General features: G+C 50.0%; 2 protein-coding genes across 2 annotated transcripts in view; both read left to right on the forward strand.

The window, feature by feature from the left end:
- Nucleotides 1-3,099: 3,099 nt before the first annotated feature.
- On the forward strand, nucleotides 3,100-15,116 carry GPR149 (G protein-coupled receptor 149). The gene is made up of 4 exons (XM_027647588.1): nucleotides 3,100-4,379; nucleotides 5,278-5,470; nucleotides 6,086-6,432; nucleotides 14,297-15,116. Exons 1-4 carry the CDS (start codon nucleotides 3,435-3,437, stop codon nucleotides 14,849-14,851), a joined length of 2,040 nt encoding a protein of 679 aa, XP_027503389.1. The 5' UTR covers nucleotides 3,100-3,434; the 3' UTR covers nucleotides 14,852-15,116.
- A 618-nt stretch (nucleotides 15,117-15,734) lies between these two features.
- Nucleotides 15,735-16,483, forward strand: part of DHX36 (DEAH-box helicase 36) — a 22,391-nt gene continuing 21,642 nt past the window's right edge. Inside the window, exon 1 of the mRNA XM_027647583.1 lies at nucleotides 15,735-15,818. The gene's annotated coding sequence lies outside the window, so the exon portion shown is untranslated. The remainder of the gene's footprint in view (nucleotides 15,819-16,483) is intronic.

Genomic DNA, 16,483 nt, shown 5'->3' on the forward strand with positions numbered 1-16,483 from the left:
AAAAAAAATACAGAAAATACTGTGTAAGCATCCAAATCAGGCTGGTTTGTGAAGCTCAGTAAACGTAAAGGAAGCAGCATTTTAGTCCAAGTGAGGAATTGCATCCTAATCACCCCTCAGCATATGAATATTTCATCAGTACATGCTCTGCAAAGCAGAGGTTGCTGCTCCACAGCTCCTGATCTCCTCAGCTTTTCCAGCACAAACTAGACTGTCACTGATGGACTCACAGCAATGTGAGCCATCCTTAATTTATGTGGGAAATAGTTGGGTAAAATAAAGCAGCACTAAGACTAAGAACACAAGTTCTGAGTCCTCTAGTGGCAGCATTTGGGTTGAGAGCTTTCAGTCTTTCATTAGAACTCCTTTTCATCCCAGCTCCCGGGATAATTTCCCGGCCTGCCCATCCCACCTTCCTTGGAGCTGAGTGGGGGACAAGGTGCTGAGGAAGAAGTGCTGGGAAGGGCAAAGGAGGGCTGGGACAGGCCAGCCCTGGGACTGTGGGCAGGCAGTGGAACGTGCCCACAGTGCCACACGTGGCTCCTGCATCCCTGATTCTGTCACTGCTGGGGACAGTCCTCACATCCAGCTGATCTCCTGCTGCTTCCACACGGGGTCAGGGCTGGGGCACTCAGAGCGTGTGCCTTCCTTTTTCACTGCCTCCCTTCAGAAAGGGATAACTCTTCCCAGCAGGTTGGGCTCTCCAGTTGCCCCTCTCTGTGCAGTTTTCCCTCAGTGGTGTGGTGGCACAGCCTGCACAGCTTTGCCTCTTCCCCCAAACCCCCCATTCCCTGGGCAGCACCCAAACCAGGAGTGATTCCAGAGTCAGAGCTGCTGCAGCCCAGCCCTGATGAGCACAGGAGGAAAATCATCATCTAGGTCTGATGGAATTAGTCCTGATGTACATTGCTCCAATTGCTCCAAATGGGTCAGTGTAGGAGTATCTGCTTTTATTGGAAGCCACAAGTGATTTAATTCTCCTGAGGCAAATAACGAGATGGAAGAATCAGATGTAGTTTAACCATCTTGTATCTGAAAGTGATGCCTGAGTCCCACAGACCAAAAATGGGCATTTCTTTGGACATCTTTTTTAAAGTCTCTAGAAAAAAATTAAAACATTTTATTTCACATGCTATTGAGGAATACATTCCAAGACTTTAAAGGAATTTTATATATAGATACATTTTAGATTAGCACAGACCTTACATTACCATCTGTAATGAAGTATTTGCACAGCTGCTGTAATAACCACATCTCTCTTCAGTGACAAAAGGAAGCAAAGCTCCAAGTCAAAGCCTAGCTGAGTGCAAGGTAAGAAAGTAGAATGTGACTCATTCACTAAATAGGATAGAATTTTAATAACATACTTGTTGGCTGTATTTTATGGCTGGTGACTACTTGATTCTCTTCATAAGCATTTCTGAACTGTTACATGGAGTGTCTCAGAACTGCTGTCCCAGACTGTCAGCAGTGCTGACCCATCCTCTGGGGAGCTGTCCTTGTGCAGGGCTGTGTGAAAAGAGGCTGCAGGGGAGACCTCCATCCCAGTGTGTTTTCTCTTGGGGATAATTCCTTAGCAGAAGAATTCACACCAGAGAAGAAAGGGAAGAGGCAGGAAGGACCTCAGTCTGCAGGTTCCTGCCTGCCCCAGCCCCAGCAAGGACAGCAGAGCAGTCCCTGCTGTCCCTGGCTCTGCACCCTCAGGGCTGTGCCTCAGGGGCAGTGCTGTCCTTCCTTCTGGCACACCCGGGGCACCCCCTGCTCCCTGACCTGGCCTGTCCTCCCCACCCTCCAGGAGGCCCTGCACGGATTCCAGGGAACCTCGGGAGGGAGATTACCATGGAAAAATAGTGCTGCTGTAAATGGGGAAAGATTACAGTGTAAACTCATCCTGGAGATCAGAGAGTTTGACTGAGGTTTATTTGCCCCAGCCACAAGAGAAGTTTCAGAGCCCCCATCTCACTGGATGTGCAGGTCACTGCCTGCAACAGCTGTGGGGACAATCCTGCTGCTTTTTGTAGAGTTGCTTGGTTCTTGCTGCAACTCAGTTTTCCCTTTAGTTTTGAGATGAAAGTGCTCTTTCTGTACGCTTTTCATTGGAATTTATCAGTCATATTAAACAGAGATAAATGAGAAGGGGAGCTGCTTGAATTCATCACTCCAAGACCTTCTGTTGGTAACTGTTGTAACCAGAGGAAATAACATCTCACCATATTGTAAGTTATGGTAAAAACTGCCACAGAGCAGTAGCAAGGTGCAATTCAGATAATAAAATACACTGTGTGGGAAGATAAACTGAAGTGAGTAATACGTCACCTGCCTCAAATGGGCAAGGCAATAAATAAAAGTGACTTTCTTCCAAGAACACTGATGAACGTTTAATTCCAAACACAAACGGGAGGCACAGGATGGGCTGTTCCCACCAAAGTGTCCAAAAAGCTGCAGAGAGGCAGAGAATTGAGTAAGGCCAGGGCAGTGAGGTGTGTCAGGAGGAAGGTGCTGAGGGAACTTGTAAGAAGATTTGTGGTTGCTCTCTGCCATCGAGGCTGTTGGACACCCAGGGTGTGTGTGATGGCTGAGGGTACAGGAGGACAATTTTCCAGCCTCTGATGCAGCTCCGGTTGGAATGACGTGAGGAATGAGAGTTTACAGATCCCAGGTGCCCAGGGCAGGTGACCCCGGGCTCCCTGCACGGTCCCTGCCGGCAGTGGAAGGTGTCCCTGGCTCCGTGGGGATCGGTGATGCTGGAGCCCCTCCTGCAGCTCCGCAGGGGCTGTGCCCTCGCCCAGCCCGGAGCACCGCCAGCAGCATTCCAGCCGGAGCTGCACGGCCCGGGAGCAGCCTCGGGATTTACGGGAATGACATCCGCGGCTGACATCAGCTCGCAGCATTTGCATTGGATTCCGGTGTGCTCGGAGGTGGGGCTTGGCGGGGACTCTGCTCCAGGCTCCGATCCAGCCGGAGGGAGCTGGGAACATCCTCACTCCCGGCTCTCCATCCTGCACCGGCTCCTCCCTCCTGCAGCTCAGGCAGCGCAGGGTGAGTCCAGCAGCCTCTCCTCCTACTATGAGTCTCCAGGAGCTACTACAGCTCGAACAGCCCTGGTGCTGTGCCCTGGTCCAGCCCGGCTCGGGAGCAAGGCACGGTGTGGGTGTCGTCAGGAGGAACGGCTCGTGCTTACCTGGAGAGCCTTAATGAACCATCTTCCAGCACGGAGAGGATTTTAAAGAGTTGCATTTTTTCCAGCACCTTTGGTACTTCATTGTTGCCTGTTTTTTGTTCTGGTTATCAGGGGTGCTTTCACCTGAGTATTTCTTCATCGGATGCCACAAAAGAGTGTCTAGGAAAACAAAGAAACTTGTAATGTGGAGCTGACAGTGCTGGTTTCAGCCAGTGAAAACTTGCCGAGTCAGTGAGAAGGCAAAGAAAAAGGAATGCCAAGGACAATGTCAGTGATGCCTGGTAATTTGTCACTCAATGGGACGAGCTTCTTCAGTGAAAATCCTGGCGTCGAGGACAAACCCAGTGAGCAGAGGACTTGGAATGTCTTTCTGTTCTGCTTGACTCTTACCATTGCATTCCCAGCCCTTCTGAGCAGCATTTATTCACTAGTTTCTCTGCTGAAAATGCAGAACAAAACCACGGTGTCGATGATTGTGACTTCCTTGGCAGTAGATGATTTGATCAGCATCATGCCACTGATTATTTTCATGCTCATGCAGTGGTCGAGTGAAGGCCTCTCCCAGCCTCTGTGCACCACCTCAGCACTTACGTATTTATTCCAGGGCATTTCTAGCAACCTGAAAGGGTCACTTTTAGTTTCTTACAACTTCTACACCATCAGCACGGCTGAGATGCTGAGCTGCAGCACTTCCAAGCGTCGTGTGAGCGTGGTATGGGCCATCCTCATCACCTGGATTGTGGGTTTGCTGATCTGCATTCTGCCCCTCTGCGGTTGGGGCCGGTACATCCCCACCTCCTGGGGCTGCTTCACCGACTGTGCCAGTTCCTACATCCTGTTTGTGTTCCTTGTGTACTCCCTGTGCGTGTCCCTGCTGGCAGTGCTGGCTGTGCCCCTCACTCACCAGCTGCTGTGCTCTGCTGGGCCGCAGCTCTCACACACCGACTACCTGGAGGTCCCTGGAGGCTTCACCTCCCCCGGGACGCCCGCGGCTGCCCCGGCGCTGTCCCCGCTGGACCCCGCGGATAAAGCACTGCAGCACTGCCAGGACTCGGGGGCAGCTTTGGGGAAGGGCATGGCCGGGAGTGGTGCCCTCGTGAGCAGCTCACAGAGCAGGAGCTCCACGGTGGGCTTTGCCCAGAAACGGTTCTCGCTGATCCTCGCGCTGACCAAAGTCGTTCTCTGGCTCCCAATGATGGTAAATTGTCAGCTCACTGTCCAGTGTTCACTCTCATTTCAGTGGGATGTGGCCTGAGGGCCATGGGTTGAAACAGATGAGCAGTGGCCATGGCAGTTGTTCTTACAGTATAGTTGTGCCAGCAAAAGTCCTTTCCAGCAGGTCTGTGCCACTGCGTGAGTTTAACTGGTGTCCAGTGGGTTTGACAGAACTTTGTTCACGGGTCTGATACTCTGTTGTCACATCATTCACCAATAAAGGGGGGAGTGAGGTCCTGGTTTGGTGTTCCCAGCTCTGTGACCAGGCATCTGCTCAGCATTTTGGGGTCTGGGAATTGTGCCAAGCTAATGGCCCCTCCTCACAGCTCTGGGTCACCTCCTTTGGCAGGTGGGTTAAAAAGCAGGAGTTTGTTAGGAAAATGTGGTTTGTTTCTATCTTTGTAACCCCTGTAGTACTGGGGGTGGGGGGAGTGCTGCCCATGGATGTGCATTTGGGAGGAGGTGCAGTAGAAAGGGCCCTGCTGAGAGCAGGGCACACGGGTCTGGGGCAGTGTTAGCCCTGCCCTGGGCTGTGCACGGGCTCAGCACCTGAGCTGGGGGTCCTCAGTGCCACAGGAGGGGCTGAGCCAGCACTCCCTGCTGAGCTGCTTGGGTTGGGAGCTGTTTAATAGTGCTCAGCATCTATATTTAGCTTCAGCAAGGGTTTTTCTGAGAACTGCAGAGCGAGGGGAAGGGCAGTGAGGGTGTTTGCTCTGCTCTCTTTGGAACCAGAATCATTGTGCTCAGCAAACACTAATGACAACCTGTGTCTTACAGCTGTGTCGTGTCCATGGCGAGATGTTCTCTTTATTCCTGGAAGTGCCTGAAGTGATTCTCATGTGCCTGAAGTGATACAAATTTCCAAATGCTCTGCCTTCCAGGTACAGATGGTTGTGCAGTACATCACTGGTGTGCAGAGCCTTGTGTTTGAGGCCCTGAGCTTCCTGCTCAGCGCGCTGGCTGCCACGGCCACCCCGCTGTTCGTCCTGTCAGAGCACTGGCTGCACCTGCCCTGCGGCTGCATCATCACCTGCAGGAGGGAGCCCTGGGCAGGGCCTTCAGGAGATCTCAAAAGTAAGTGTGGAGGGGTTGCCTGGGTGTAGCAGAGGATGCCACACCTTCCCTGGTAACCTCCTTGGAACCTTCTAGAGCTCTGTTTTTCTCTGGGTCTTATGTAAAAACAGCTGGACAAATGGAATGGGTCGGTTGGAGGGGACCTACAGAGATCATCTGGTCTCAACTGCGTAAGTTAAGGGCTAAGGATTTCTGAGGATGTGGGAGTTGTTTCCCATTCTCTGGAGTGAAAGTCCTCTAAAATCAGTGGATGAATTCCTGACATCTGCTGCATAATTAGGGAGAAAGAGCTCCTGAATCCTCGAGAGAAGCCATCCCCTGTGCATGGCTTTCGCTTACTTTAAACGCACTCTCCAGGTGCAGAAAGGCTTGTGCTGCCACTGGTGCCCTTTTAGCCACTTCCCTGGATAGAATGCAGTTCGTCCTCAAGGCAGTTTCTTCTTAGAAGTCTTTCTTCTCAACAGTTCATTCTGTTTATGGGCAGAAAGTTGGCTGTTTGTAGCAGTGGTTGGATGATTTATTCCACATTCAGCGTGTTGTTTTCACTGTGTGTGTAATCTCATTTTTCTTCTCGGTCTTGACTCTCAATGTGGTGTTTCCTCCCTTCCTGCTTAGCCAAACGCAGGGGTTTTGAGTTCAACCTGTCCTTCCAGCAAGGTTATGGAATCTACAGAATATCCCAAGAGAACCACCCCCACCACAGCAGTGATGGTAAATCCACGTCCTGCCACAGCCTGGTGGGCTCTGACTGCGAGGCCCCGGAGCCTGGCAGAGGGAATGGTGGTGGGCCTGGGCCCAGCCCCCCGGCTGCAGGGGCCTGCAGGGGCGAGCAGGGCATACACTGTGACCCACCAGCCATCCCTGAAGGACCAGAGTGGAGGTTGTCCCACGAGGAAAGCCATAAACCTGAGCTCACGGATTGGGAATGGTGCAGGAGCAAATCCGAGAGGAACCCTCGGCAGGTAAAATTGGGATTTACCCCATTCTTTTCTGATAATAAGAGTTACCTTATAAAATAAGAATGATTTTTACTTACATTGACCTTTCTATTAGTCCTGTTGGCAGTGTAGTTCCTTTTAGTAGAACTCTTCCTTAGCGTTGTGTGATGTTTAGTAACCACAGACCTGTTTGCAGATGCTGATCCTGCAACAATTTCTCACTTTTATTCTTAATCTTGGAGTTTTCTAATTACTATTTTGTGTGCACCAGTATGATTTGTATATGGTAAGAGTTCAGTATGAGTGATGCTAATTCATCTTAGTGAATAGGAAGTTTCTCTCCAAAAGATGACATTTTCAGGAGTATTTCCAAGCAGCTGGTGACTCTTTTTGGGTGGGGGAAAGGCAGAATCAAACCTGAATGTGCACTGTGGCACTCAGTGGACATTTGGCATTACAGTAGGTGGGAGTGGGGTAAGAGCCTGTGTGAAGTCCACAAGACAGGAGCTGTAGAAGGCTTTAGGTCGGAAAGGACCTCTGGAAGTCACCTAATCCAACCTCCTGCTCCAAGCAGGGTGACTTCAAGCTTGATCAAGTTGCTCTTGACTTTTGCACATACATAGGTGAGGTGTATTTTCCATCCCAGTAAAGGAATCCCTCTGCACCTGCTGAACACAAGTGTATGATCCGAGTCAGAGTAGGAATGTGTCTGCTATTTCAAACTGGACTGACCATCCCTTTCATCAAAAGCTGGGGTTCACTCTGGTGCAGTGAGCAGAGATGAACTTCTGCCTTTGGGGACAAAAGAGGGGATGACTCAGCCTGGTTTTAATCTACCAGTTCTTGCTGAGGCCTCGTGTGCCATGTACAGTCTGGTTAATAAAGTCTCTATATCAGTAGGTTCATAACTGTGGCTCTCCTCACAGGAGTTTCCAAATAGTGTTTAAAACAAATAGTAATAATTTCCTTTCCCATTTCCTGTGGCTGCCAGTTCAGGTTGCAGCCCTGGGACTCCCCTGGCAGCAGGTATGAGCAGCTCTTGGTGCAGCACCTGGCAGTCACTGCCTGGGGATGCTTTCTGTGCCTGGGGCTCTGTGTGTCCCTTTTGGACATACTCTTCCCTACTTGCATTACAGGGAATCACCTTTTTCTGACCTTTCCCAAGGTATAACCCCGTGTGCAGTTCCCAGGAATTGAGGCTCCTGGGGGGTGAAAGTTCCAGGCTTTGGAGTCACAGCTCTCCCAGGTTCTGACATTCAGCAGGAGCTGCCAGAGCTTCACAGCTGACATTTGCTTTGCTGCTGGGAAAGGGCAGGGTGTGAAACCCAGCAAGCTTGGTAAAAAAAACTTTATTGCATTGCTCAGGTGTATGGTAAATAAAAGATCAATTTGTGCCACACATTGAATCAGTTGTATTCATCCTGTCTGACGTCCTGAAGTGTCTGAGGAAAGTCACTTTGTTCTCATCACTGCATTTCTCAGGTGTGTTAAAAGAGGAGTCTGTCCCTGGCATTGAGTGGCCACGTCCTTCTGCAGGAGATACAGGGGTTCTTAGAGGGTATCCAGAGACAGGTGTTGTTACCAGAGTGCTTCCAGCTTCCTTTTCACTAGGACAATCTGTAAGAACTGCCAGGAGGAGGAGGAACGTGGCTCAGCTCCTGGGTGATGTGGCAGATGAGTGCTCCCGTGCCCAATTCCCACCCAGCTGGGAGGGGTGGCCTGTCCAGCTGCCCTGCACAGCTCTCCTGCCTTGGCTGCTCCAGGGAAACCAGGGCTGGGAAGTCTCTTTGTGTTGAGAAAGCAGTATTTTGTATTCTTTTGTTTTCAGGCCTTAAATAAGCAGGGGGGAAGGTGCCAGTGAGTTTGGTTGGGCTGTTTGAAGAGCAGGGTGCCGGGCAGTACGTGGGATGCTTTGGTTTCCTGCTGAAGCCCTGGAGGGTGGCACTTCCTTGGGGTGATAATGCTCATGTCACAGCTGGTTGTCTCCTCATTGTCTGTTCTGTGAGTAAAGAGTTACTCCATCCAAGTGATTTCTCTGGAACAGAAGTGGCACGAGGGAGAATGAGGCAGCAGGGTTTATTTAATACCTGTGGAGAGTGGCTGTAATTGAGAGGGAGAGAGAAAATGGTACTTGTCATTTCTAACTCTGCTTGGCTGCATTTTTGAAAAAATACCTTTAACATCTCATAAAATACCCGTGTATCTCCCTTCCTAAGGAGATGGAGTGTAAATATGTCATGTCTTTTTTGCCTGTACTTAAGTGCCTTCAGGCAACACAAATCTCCAGGCTGGCAGTGTGTTCCAGGCTTACTGGTGATGTTTTTTCTCTCTCACTCAGTACCTCATCTGAGGGTTGCCTCAAGCAAACTCTTTGAAGAGACTCTGTACAGAACCTCTTTCTGTGCCCTGCAGGGAAAGAGGGGGAGGCTGTGTAAGTGACTTCTGTGAGGAGGAGAAGTTTGTTTGACATGATAAATACTCAGGATGTCCCTCACTCCAGGAAAATTGTGAACATTGCAGCAAACATCAGGCACAGCACAGAAGCTCAGTCAGGAATGGCCTTGCAGGTTCTCTTTGGTCCATCTGTACCAGCAGCTGATGCTCTGCCCTCCTGTTCCCATCGGGGCTCTTCCTGAACATGGTGCTTGGAACCTGGTTCCTGCTTTCCAAGGAGGCTCCTGTGGTTGGAAAATCAATGTAACAGTTCTCCATCATCTCCTGGCTTTGCTCCCCATGGGACAGAGGGGTGTGTGCTCCATGTGAAGTGAGAGAACAGACCATGCCTCAGACAAAGTCGATATCCTGCTGTCCAAGGGGCCCTTGTGCCTTGTCCCTAATGCCACTTAATGGCCTGGGAGTTACAGGACAACTGGGACACCTGCCCATAAACCATTACAGTCCAGGCTGATATGGGCTTGTTTTTTAAAGGCTTGTGCTGTTCTTCAGCACAGTTTTCTGCATTGTATTTTCCTGGTAAGCAAACCCACCACTTGGTTTAAGTTCACATGACAGCTCGTGGTGTGATGCTGGCAGAGGCACCCAGAACCTTTTTGCAGGACTGGCAGTACCTGAGTCACATGAACTTCATGGAGTGTGATGAAAAGGGTGAGGCCCAGTCCCATAGGGATTGCAGGAGAGAGGAGGAGTGTCAGCAGATCCTCTCCTGTCCCAGCAGTGACCGAGGGAGCTGGACCAGACATGCCAAGCTCTGATTTCTGTACCCACCACAGGCAGAGGACTCCCATGAAGCCCAGGAAGGAGGAGAGCCCTGGACTCACCTGAGCAGCCTCAAATCCAGATCCCTCTGAGCTGTGTCCAGGCTGCACCCAGGGGGGTTCACTTAAGGGTGGTGGGGGAATTGTTTGTGGAATATTGCAGGGCTTTCTGTTGACCTCAGTCACTTCAGCCCCAGACAGCTGAGTACAGAAGCTCTGGCCTGGAGATGCAGATGACCTTACCTGGATGCTCTGTTGCACTTTCTGTTCCTGATCCATATAAATAAAGGTCTGTCTGCACTGGGCAGGCCAATGGCAGGTGCTGGGCTCAGGTCACCTGAGGTGAGCTTGTCTGTTCCTGTCATAGCCTATTGGCTCTGCATTTACTGCAGTCAGCCTCTGAAGAAGCAAATCATTGCAGTAATTAATTTCGCTGCAGCCAATTTTAATTTTTAGGGAAGTGGAAGACTAAGCCTCTATTTTAAAACAAACAGAAAATTCATTGTCTCTGGAAAGAGACATTGAGATCCTTACTGGAAACATTCTAAAAATAGATCTTTTCAGCTCAAGCTGTGTTTCACCAAAGTAATCAGGAATGCAGACTCCTTGGAGCTGACTTCAGCTTGCTGGATTTTGTGTTTGGGGAGGCAGAATGGCCCGGTGGGGGTGACATGGGACACGGCAACCCCTGTCAGCTCTGGGGCTGCCACTGTGCCCTCAGTCCCTCTGGGACCTCACACCAGGGCTCTGCTGCCTCTGCCAGAGACACAGACTCCAGTGTCACCTGTGCTTGGCTCTGACACTGATGTCACACCTGTCTCCTTATTCCAGGGCCTGTGATTTGTGTGAAAGTCAGGGATGGTGAGGGAAGGTCTGCAGAGCACCTTGTGCTTGAGTCCATCACCAGGCACAGGTAGAACCAGCCACTTGGCCTCCAGCTGCTGCTCCAGAAGGCTGTAGGTCTCCCATCAGTCCTCTGTTATATGTAAAGGTGTTCTGAGGACATCCTGAATCCTCTAGGGCATCTCTGATGGCACCACACAACCCTGTCTGGGCAGCAGTTTAGGGTCTGAGCTGAGTCAGGGGGGCAGCTCCTGCCTGGGTGCACTGCAGTGGCCTCCAAACAAATGTTCTTCTCCCCCCCATCAGGTGGCATTCCAGGCTGTCGGCATTTCCTTTCTTTCCCCGGTTAAGCTTTTGTTTCTGCATTGACTTTCACTGTTTCAACAGCAGTTTAGTATCCTAAAAATCAAACTGAGCTGGGAGCCACGGGAGCCACCACCCAGGGTGTGTGGCTCTGAACAGTTTATTTCTGATTTCAGTTGTTACCCAGCATTACCCAGCTAAGGATCCACCTGGAACAGAGTCAGCTTTGCTCTCAGGAGATGGAGGATTGATCGATCACCATGTCTGGAGAACAGAGCTGTTCATGCTTTTCTTTCCCTGCTCTGCAGTCATCTGCTCCCTGTAACAAAAAAATTCCAGGAAATCCCAGGAACTGTGTGCTTATCCAGCCTGGATGATGGTCTTTGTAGGTGTGAAGTGCTGGAGAACTTGGACCACTGAGTTTAAGGTCCTTAGAACAGGATGAATCCAGTTACACTTAATATAACGTGAAAAGTGTGTAAAAATATTTGATATTTGAAATATTAATGTCACCCTTAAAGGATTACCAGTCTTCCTCCAGCAGAATAAACTCTTCATCATTTGTAAACTAGAGTTTGAAATGGTTCTGAACATCACCTGTGAACGCACCACAAGCAGAATTCAAAGCTGACTGCAGTCACATTCCTGGTTCTCCAGTAAGCCGCCAGCTCTGCAGGTGACTGATGGGCTCCTGCAGCCCCCAAAGGGAAGCAGAGGGAATGCCACGCACCCTTGGGAGGCACTTCCCAGCAGGGAGAGTCAGGCTCTGCTTTGGCAAGGGAGGAAATTAAGCTTTTCTTGTGTATTTGGCAGCTTAATATCCTTTATTAATATTTGATGTAATTATAAGTGTTTCATGGCAAACCAGGCAGAAAAGGGTGGGGTTCTTTGGTTTCTGCCAGTTTGCAAGGAGAAACACAGGAACAGATTCTGCAAAAATTACCTTCCCCTTCCCTCCCCCTTCAGGAAAACCATAGGGATCAAGAACTGTTTTTCTATGCAGGAAAGGCCACAGAGTTTCTGGATTCTGTTTCTAGGATAATTTAAAAACTAAGTCAAATGGCTCTTGGTGGGCCCTCCCTCACTGCTTTGGGCATTTCCAAAAGGAAACCTTTCTGCCAGAGGCATTCCCAGCTGCTGTGGGGCTTGGATGGGTCAGGAGCCTCCCCCATGGACAGTGTCCTCCCTCATGGGCAGTGTGCTCCCCCATGGGCAGTGTGCTCCCCTATGGACAGTGTGCTCCCCCATGGGCAGTGTGCTCCCCCATGGGCAGTGTGCTCCCCTGTAGACAATATCCTCCCCTATGGACAATACTGTCCTTGGTGAATCCAGGCTGAGCTCTGCTCAGGCAGCTGGAATGGGGCAGAGGAGCCCAGTCCTGACCCACAGTGATGATGAGGAAGGTTTTGGCTCGTGGCAGCTGCAGCTGCCTCCTGTCTTCTGTGAAATCTGGCAGGTGGATAATGTAATTAAATAATGAAAGGATCTGTTTATCAATTATGCAGAGATTTCTCTGCTCAGAATGCAGCAGCACTCCGTAAGGAACAGGGACATTTGTGATTTATTTCCTTGGGATTTTTTGTCCTTGCTTGTTAGGAATGCATGTGCTGGTACATGGAGTTCTCCAGTGAAATCCCTGTCTCAGCTTCTGACAGAACATTCTCTGGGCAGGGGCTGCACAGGGGGATATTCTGGGATGGGACAGGATGGACACAAATCTCCACAAATGAGGAAACTCGGCAAGGGAAGGGCCAGGAGGGAAAGGAAGCAGCATGGCCTTGGAGATCCTTCAGCATTCCCAAGGGATGAATATACATATATTGTTATTATATATGATGTGTATTGGGCAACATTTAGACTGGCAGCTTTGTGTCTCTGTGCTGCAGAGCTGCACAGCCCAGCCCTGCAGAGGCACAGCTCCCAGGCAGTGCTGGGCTGCAGCTCAGGGGTCCTGGCTCGTGTTTTGGGGTGTTCAGTTCAAGTTGGCCTCCACAGAAGGACAGTGATTTTGGCTTCCAGAATGGTCTGTGTGCAGAATGCTGTGATTTTGTTAGTTGAAACATTGGAGCATTTCCAAATGGAACCTTTCAGTGCAGCCAGAAATCAAGAAATTAATTGTTAAAAGGTAAATACTGTATAGAATCCCAGAATGGTTTGGATTGGAAGGAACCTTAAAGTCCATCCAGTCCCACCCCCTGCCATGGGCAGGGACACCTTCCACTATCTCAGGTTGCTCCAAGCCCCGTCCAACCTGGCCTGGGACACTTCCAGGGATGGGGCAGCCACAGCCTCTCTCATATGTGTGCGTATATATATGTATATATATATATACACACACATACACATGCATGTGTACAATGAATAAATAAATACTTGTAGGTATCTGTGTATGTGGATATGCAGGGAAAAAGTATCTGTAAGTGAAGGAAGAACGAGAACAGAGTGAATTTTCAATCTGCTGTGTTGAAGCAGAGAAGTGTCTGATCCTTCATTCACCTCTCCTGGCTGAGAGTGAGTGAGGTCTCTGGAAGAAAAGTCTTCCCTTCCCAGGATCAGAACAAGGCTCCCTTGGCCTGTGGAGTTGCCATGGATACCACACTGGTGTGGGATGGATGATGCCCTCCAGCCTGGGGTGTCCTTGTGCTGTGCTGCCAGTCCTGATGGAACTGAGTGAGAAAAGGAGCTTAATGCTGGAGTTGGAGGGAAAGTTGTTCATTTTGTTTAGGATTGTTGGTGATGATCTCTGTGTCTGATCTGTTGCAAAACTGCTGAGACACAAAAGCTGCAGAATGAAAAGACAGGTTGAAAAGACAGGGTTTGTTTTATTTCACAAAGCTCTTTACCTTTGTGCCTGGTTCCTGCTTGCAGTGTCCAGGCCCCAGAGCACGGTGTTGTGGGGCACAGTGTGCAGGGACAGGTGAATTATCTGCTTTAGAAACAGCTAAAGGTGCCTGGAATTGAGCAATGTTTCTACTGGAATTGTTCTAGGGGAAAATGATGGAATTCACTGTCTCCCTGGTCAGTGACTGCACAGAGACGTGGAGGACTTGATGCATCTTTTTCACTTCTAACAGTAAATACTGATTTCTCAAGAGAAAACAGACTTTTGGAAAGAGCCACTAAATCATTGGGAAATGTCTTTTTCTCCAGAGCTGGCGTGTTCATCACAGTGTGTCAGGATTGCTCATTCTCCCTGCAGGTGCCTCAAACATCCCCTCCATCTTCCTGCTGTTCAGCCTGACAAATCCACAGTGGTTTATTAAGCAGGACATAACCTTGCACTGGAGTCAGCTTTTATTTCATATTCTGTAGATGTCCTATTGAGTCACAGCCACTTGGGACTTCACTTTTTATACTAGGGTGTGTAACTTCTTTCTGCTCTTTCAAGTCTTTAGATACCAGGTATCTAAAATTCTACAAGGAAAAGGCAGTAAAATAAATTAACAAACTGAGCATAATTGGGTTATTTGTAATGGATTCTGACTTGAAAACGTGGCCTCAGGTGATGGTCCCTGTTTGTGTTGCAGCGCTCGGGCGGGGCCCTGGCCATCCCTCTGTGTGCCTTCCAAGGGACTGTGTCTCTGCAGGCTCCCACCGGGAAGACCCTCTCGTTATCCACGTATGAGGTGAGCTCTGACGGGCACAAAATCACCCCCATGGCCAAGAAAATCGAGGTGTGTCGGTCCAAGAGCGTCGGGCACGAGCCCAGCCCGGAGGGGTCCCCTCACACGAACGTTAAGATTCACCTGGAGGTGCTGGAGATCTGTGACAATGAGGAGGCCCTGGACACCGTGTCCATCATCAGCAACATCAGCCAGTCCTCCACCCAGGCCAGGTCCCCCTCCCTGCGCTACTCACGGAAGGAGAACAGGTTTGTGTCCTGCGAGCTGGGGGAAAGCGCCTCCTACTCCCTGTTCATCCCGTCCCACAGCCCCGGCAGGGACATCAGCATCTCCATCCCCGACACCGTGGAGGGCCATCGCAGCAGCAGCAGGCAGCACGTGGGCACGGGGCACCAGGAGGAGATCCAGCTGCTCAACAAGGCCTACAGGGAGCGGGAGGGCCAGGGCAGCAGCGGCTGAGGGGGTTCTGTGCTCTGCAGCTGCTCTGCCACTGCTCCTCTGGGCTCAAGGTGCCCACACAAATGCAGGGTCAGCTGGTTTTTCCTAACATGAATTTTGTTTGGGTACACTGTTAAATCCATTCAAACTGTTAATGCTCTGTCAAGGGGATAACAAACGCTCAAGTGCTTTACAGCTTTGCATAGTGAATTTCAAGTTATTTATTTATATATCTATTTATTTGAGGAACGTGTCTAGAGGGAATCCTAAATAAAGTCTTACAGTCCAGCTTTGGTGTTTGTTGGCACTGGGTGCTGTGTCTGTGGGACCCTGAGGAAATGAGGGAGCAGCTCCACGGCTGGGAAGTTACAGTAGTGTTGACTCGCAGTTCTTTTCAGCATCTAAATCAAAAAAATCCTGAAAATATTTGAATTTATGTTTCCTTTAGAGTGGGTGTTTTTCACAGTGTTAAAGGAGATGATGGAAATGCAGGAGGTACGTGCATGGAGATGGAAATTGCTCTGGCAGCAAAATCCCACTGATTTCAAACATGAGCACTGCTTGGGTGTCCAGATATGCTGCTGTGGATTGTTACTGGAGCAAACAGGAGCAAACTGTCAAAATCACCCAAGTGACTCAGCACCAGGCACATCTCTGTCCTAGACATCTAAATGACAGAACCAGAGGTAACCACTGTCCCAGTTCAGAGGCATCTGCAGGCTAAAGGGGGTCAGGGAGACCAACTTGTCTATGTGTGGATGCATAAACCACTTTGTGAGGGGAAAAGAGAGAAGAAAATAGAAATTTCTAACTTGAGCACCTGCTTCTTTTCCCTTCATATGGCCAAGTGCTGGAGTGTTGGACTGACTGTCATCAGCTGTGGGCAGACAAAAAAGAGAGAATGGTTTCCTTTGGAAGAAGCAATCCTTCACCTGAATATTGAAAGTCAGTATGTGATACTGTGTGTCAGAGATCTAAATCCTGAAATGTGAGTAAATCACACCAACAAGGGAGAAAAGGCAAGAGAATACGTAAAGAAATTAAGTTGAAGAAGCATTTACAGCTGCACAGTGGTGTTCAGGAAAACAAAATGTTAATTCACTGTTGAAAGAGTAATACTGATGTGAATAATTCTCCCTAATTTAAAAGGTTGAATGTCCCACTCTGGAGAACCTGGGCACGGTGTATCCCATACACGAGTGATGAGCCCACAGACCCAGAGCAGGGGCTATTGAAATATGTGTATTGTCTTTAGTAAAGAAACTGTGGGAACAGTCCCCGGCCCAGAAAGGGCACGAACCCTGTATGTGACGATGGAGACCAACATTTAGTGTAGCCTTAAAATCTCCTTGCAGCTTGAAAGCCTACAAAGATCAAACATCAAAGAACATCCTTTTTTTAAAAAATGTTCACATAGTCCCCATTTCGCCTCTGCGGGTCCGGGACTCGAACCCGGGCCCTGAGGGAGGGCGGAAGTGCGGCGCGGCCGGGGCGGGCGGTGCCGGCGGATGAGGCGGGGCCGGGCCGCGCGGGGCTCTGCGGGCTGGGCCGGCTCCATCGGCTGTCTCGGCCCTGTGGGCTCCCTCAGCCCTACCGCCCCTCCGAGCCGGGCTGTGCCGGGCCGGGCCGGGCCGCCGCGGCCATGAGCTACGA

Source organism: Corapipo altera, unplaced genomic scaffold, assembly GCF_003945725.1.
Source record: "Corapipo altera isolate COAL_440 unplaced genomic scaffold, ASM394572v1 113, whole genome shotgun sequence".
Classification (NCBI taxonomy): domain Eukaryota; kingdom Metazoa; phylum Chordata; class Aves; order Passeriformes; family Pipridae; genus Corapipo; species Corapipo altera.

Excerpts from the sequence above, each read along its gene's own strand:
- GPR149 (XM_027647588.1), top strand. The coding sequence starts at position 3,435 with ATGCCAAGGACAATGTCAGTGATGCCTGGTAATTTGTCACTCAATGGG. Across the intron at positions 4,380-5,277 it reads TTCTCTGGCTCCCAATGATG|GTACAGATGGTTGTGCAGTA; the intron begins GTAAATTGTCAG and ends TCTGCCTTCCAG. Across the intron at positions 5,471-6,085 it reads GCCTTCAGGAGATCTCAAAA|CCAAACGCAGGGGTTTTGAG; the intron begins GTAAGTGTGGAG and ends CTTCCTGCTTAG.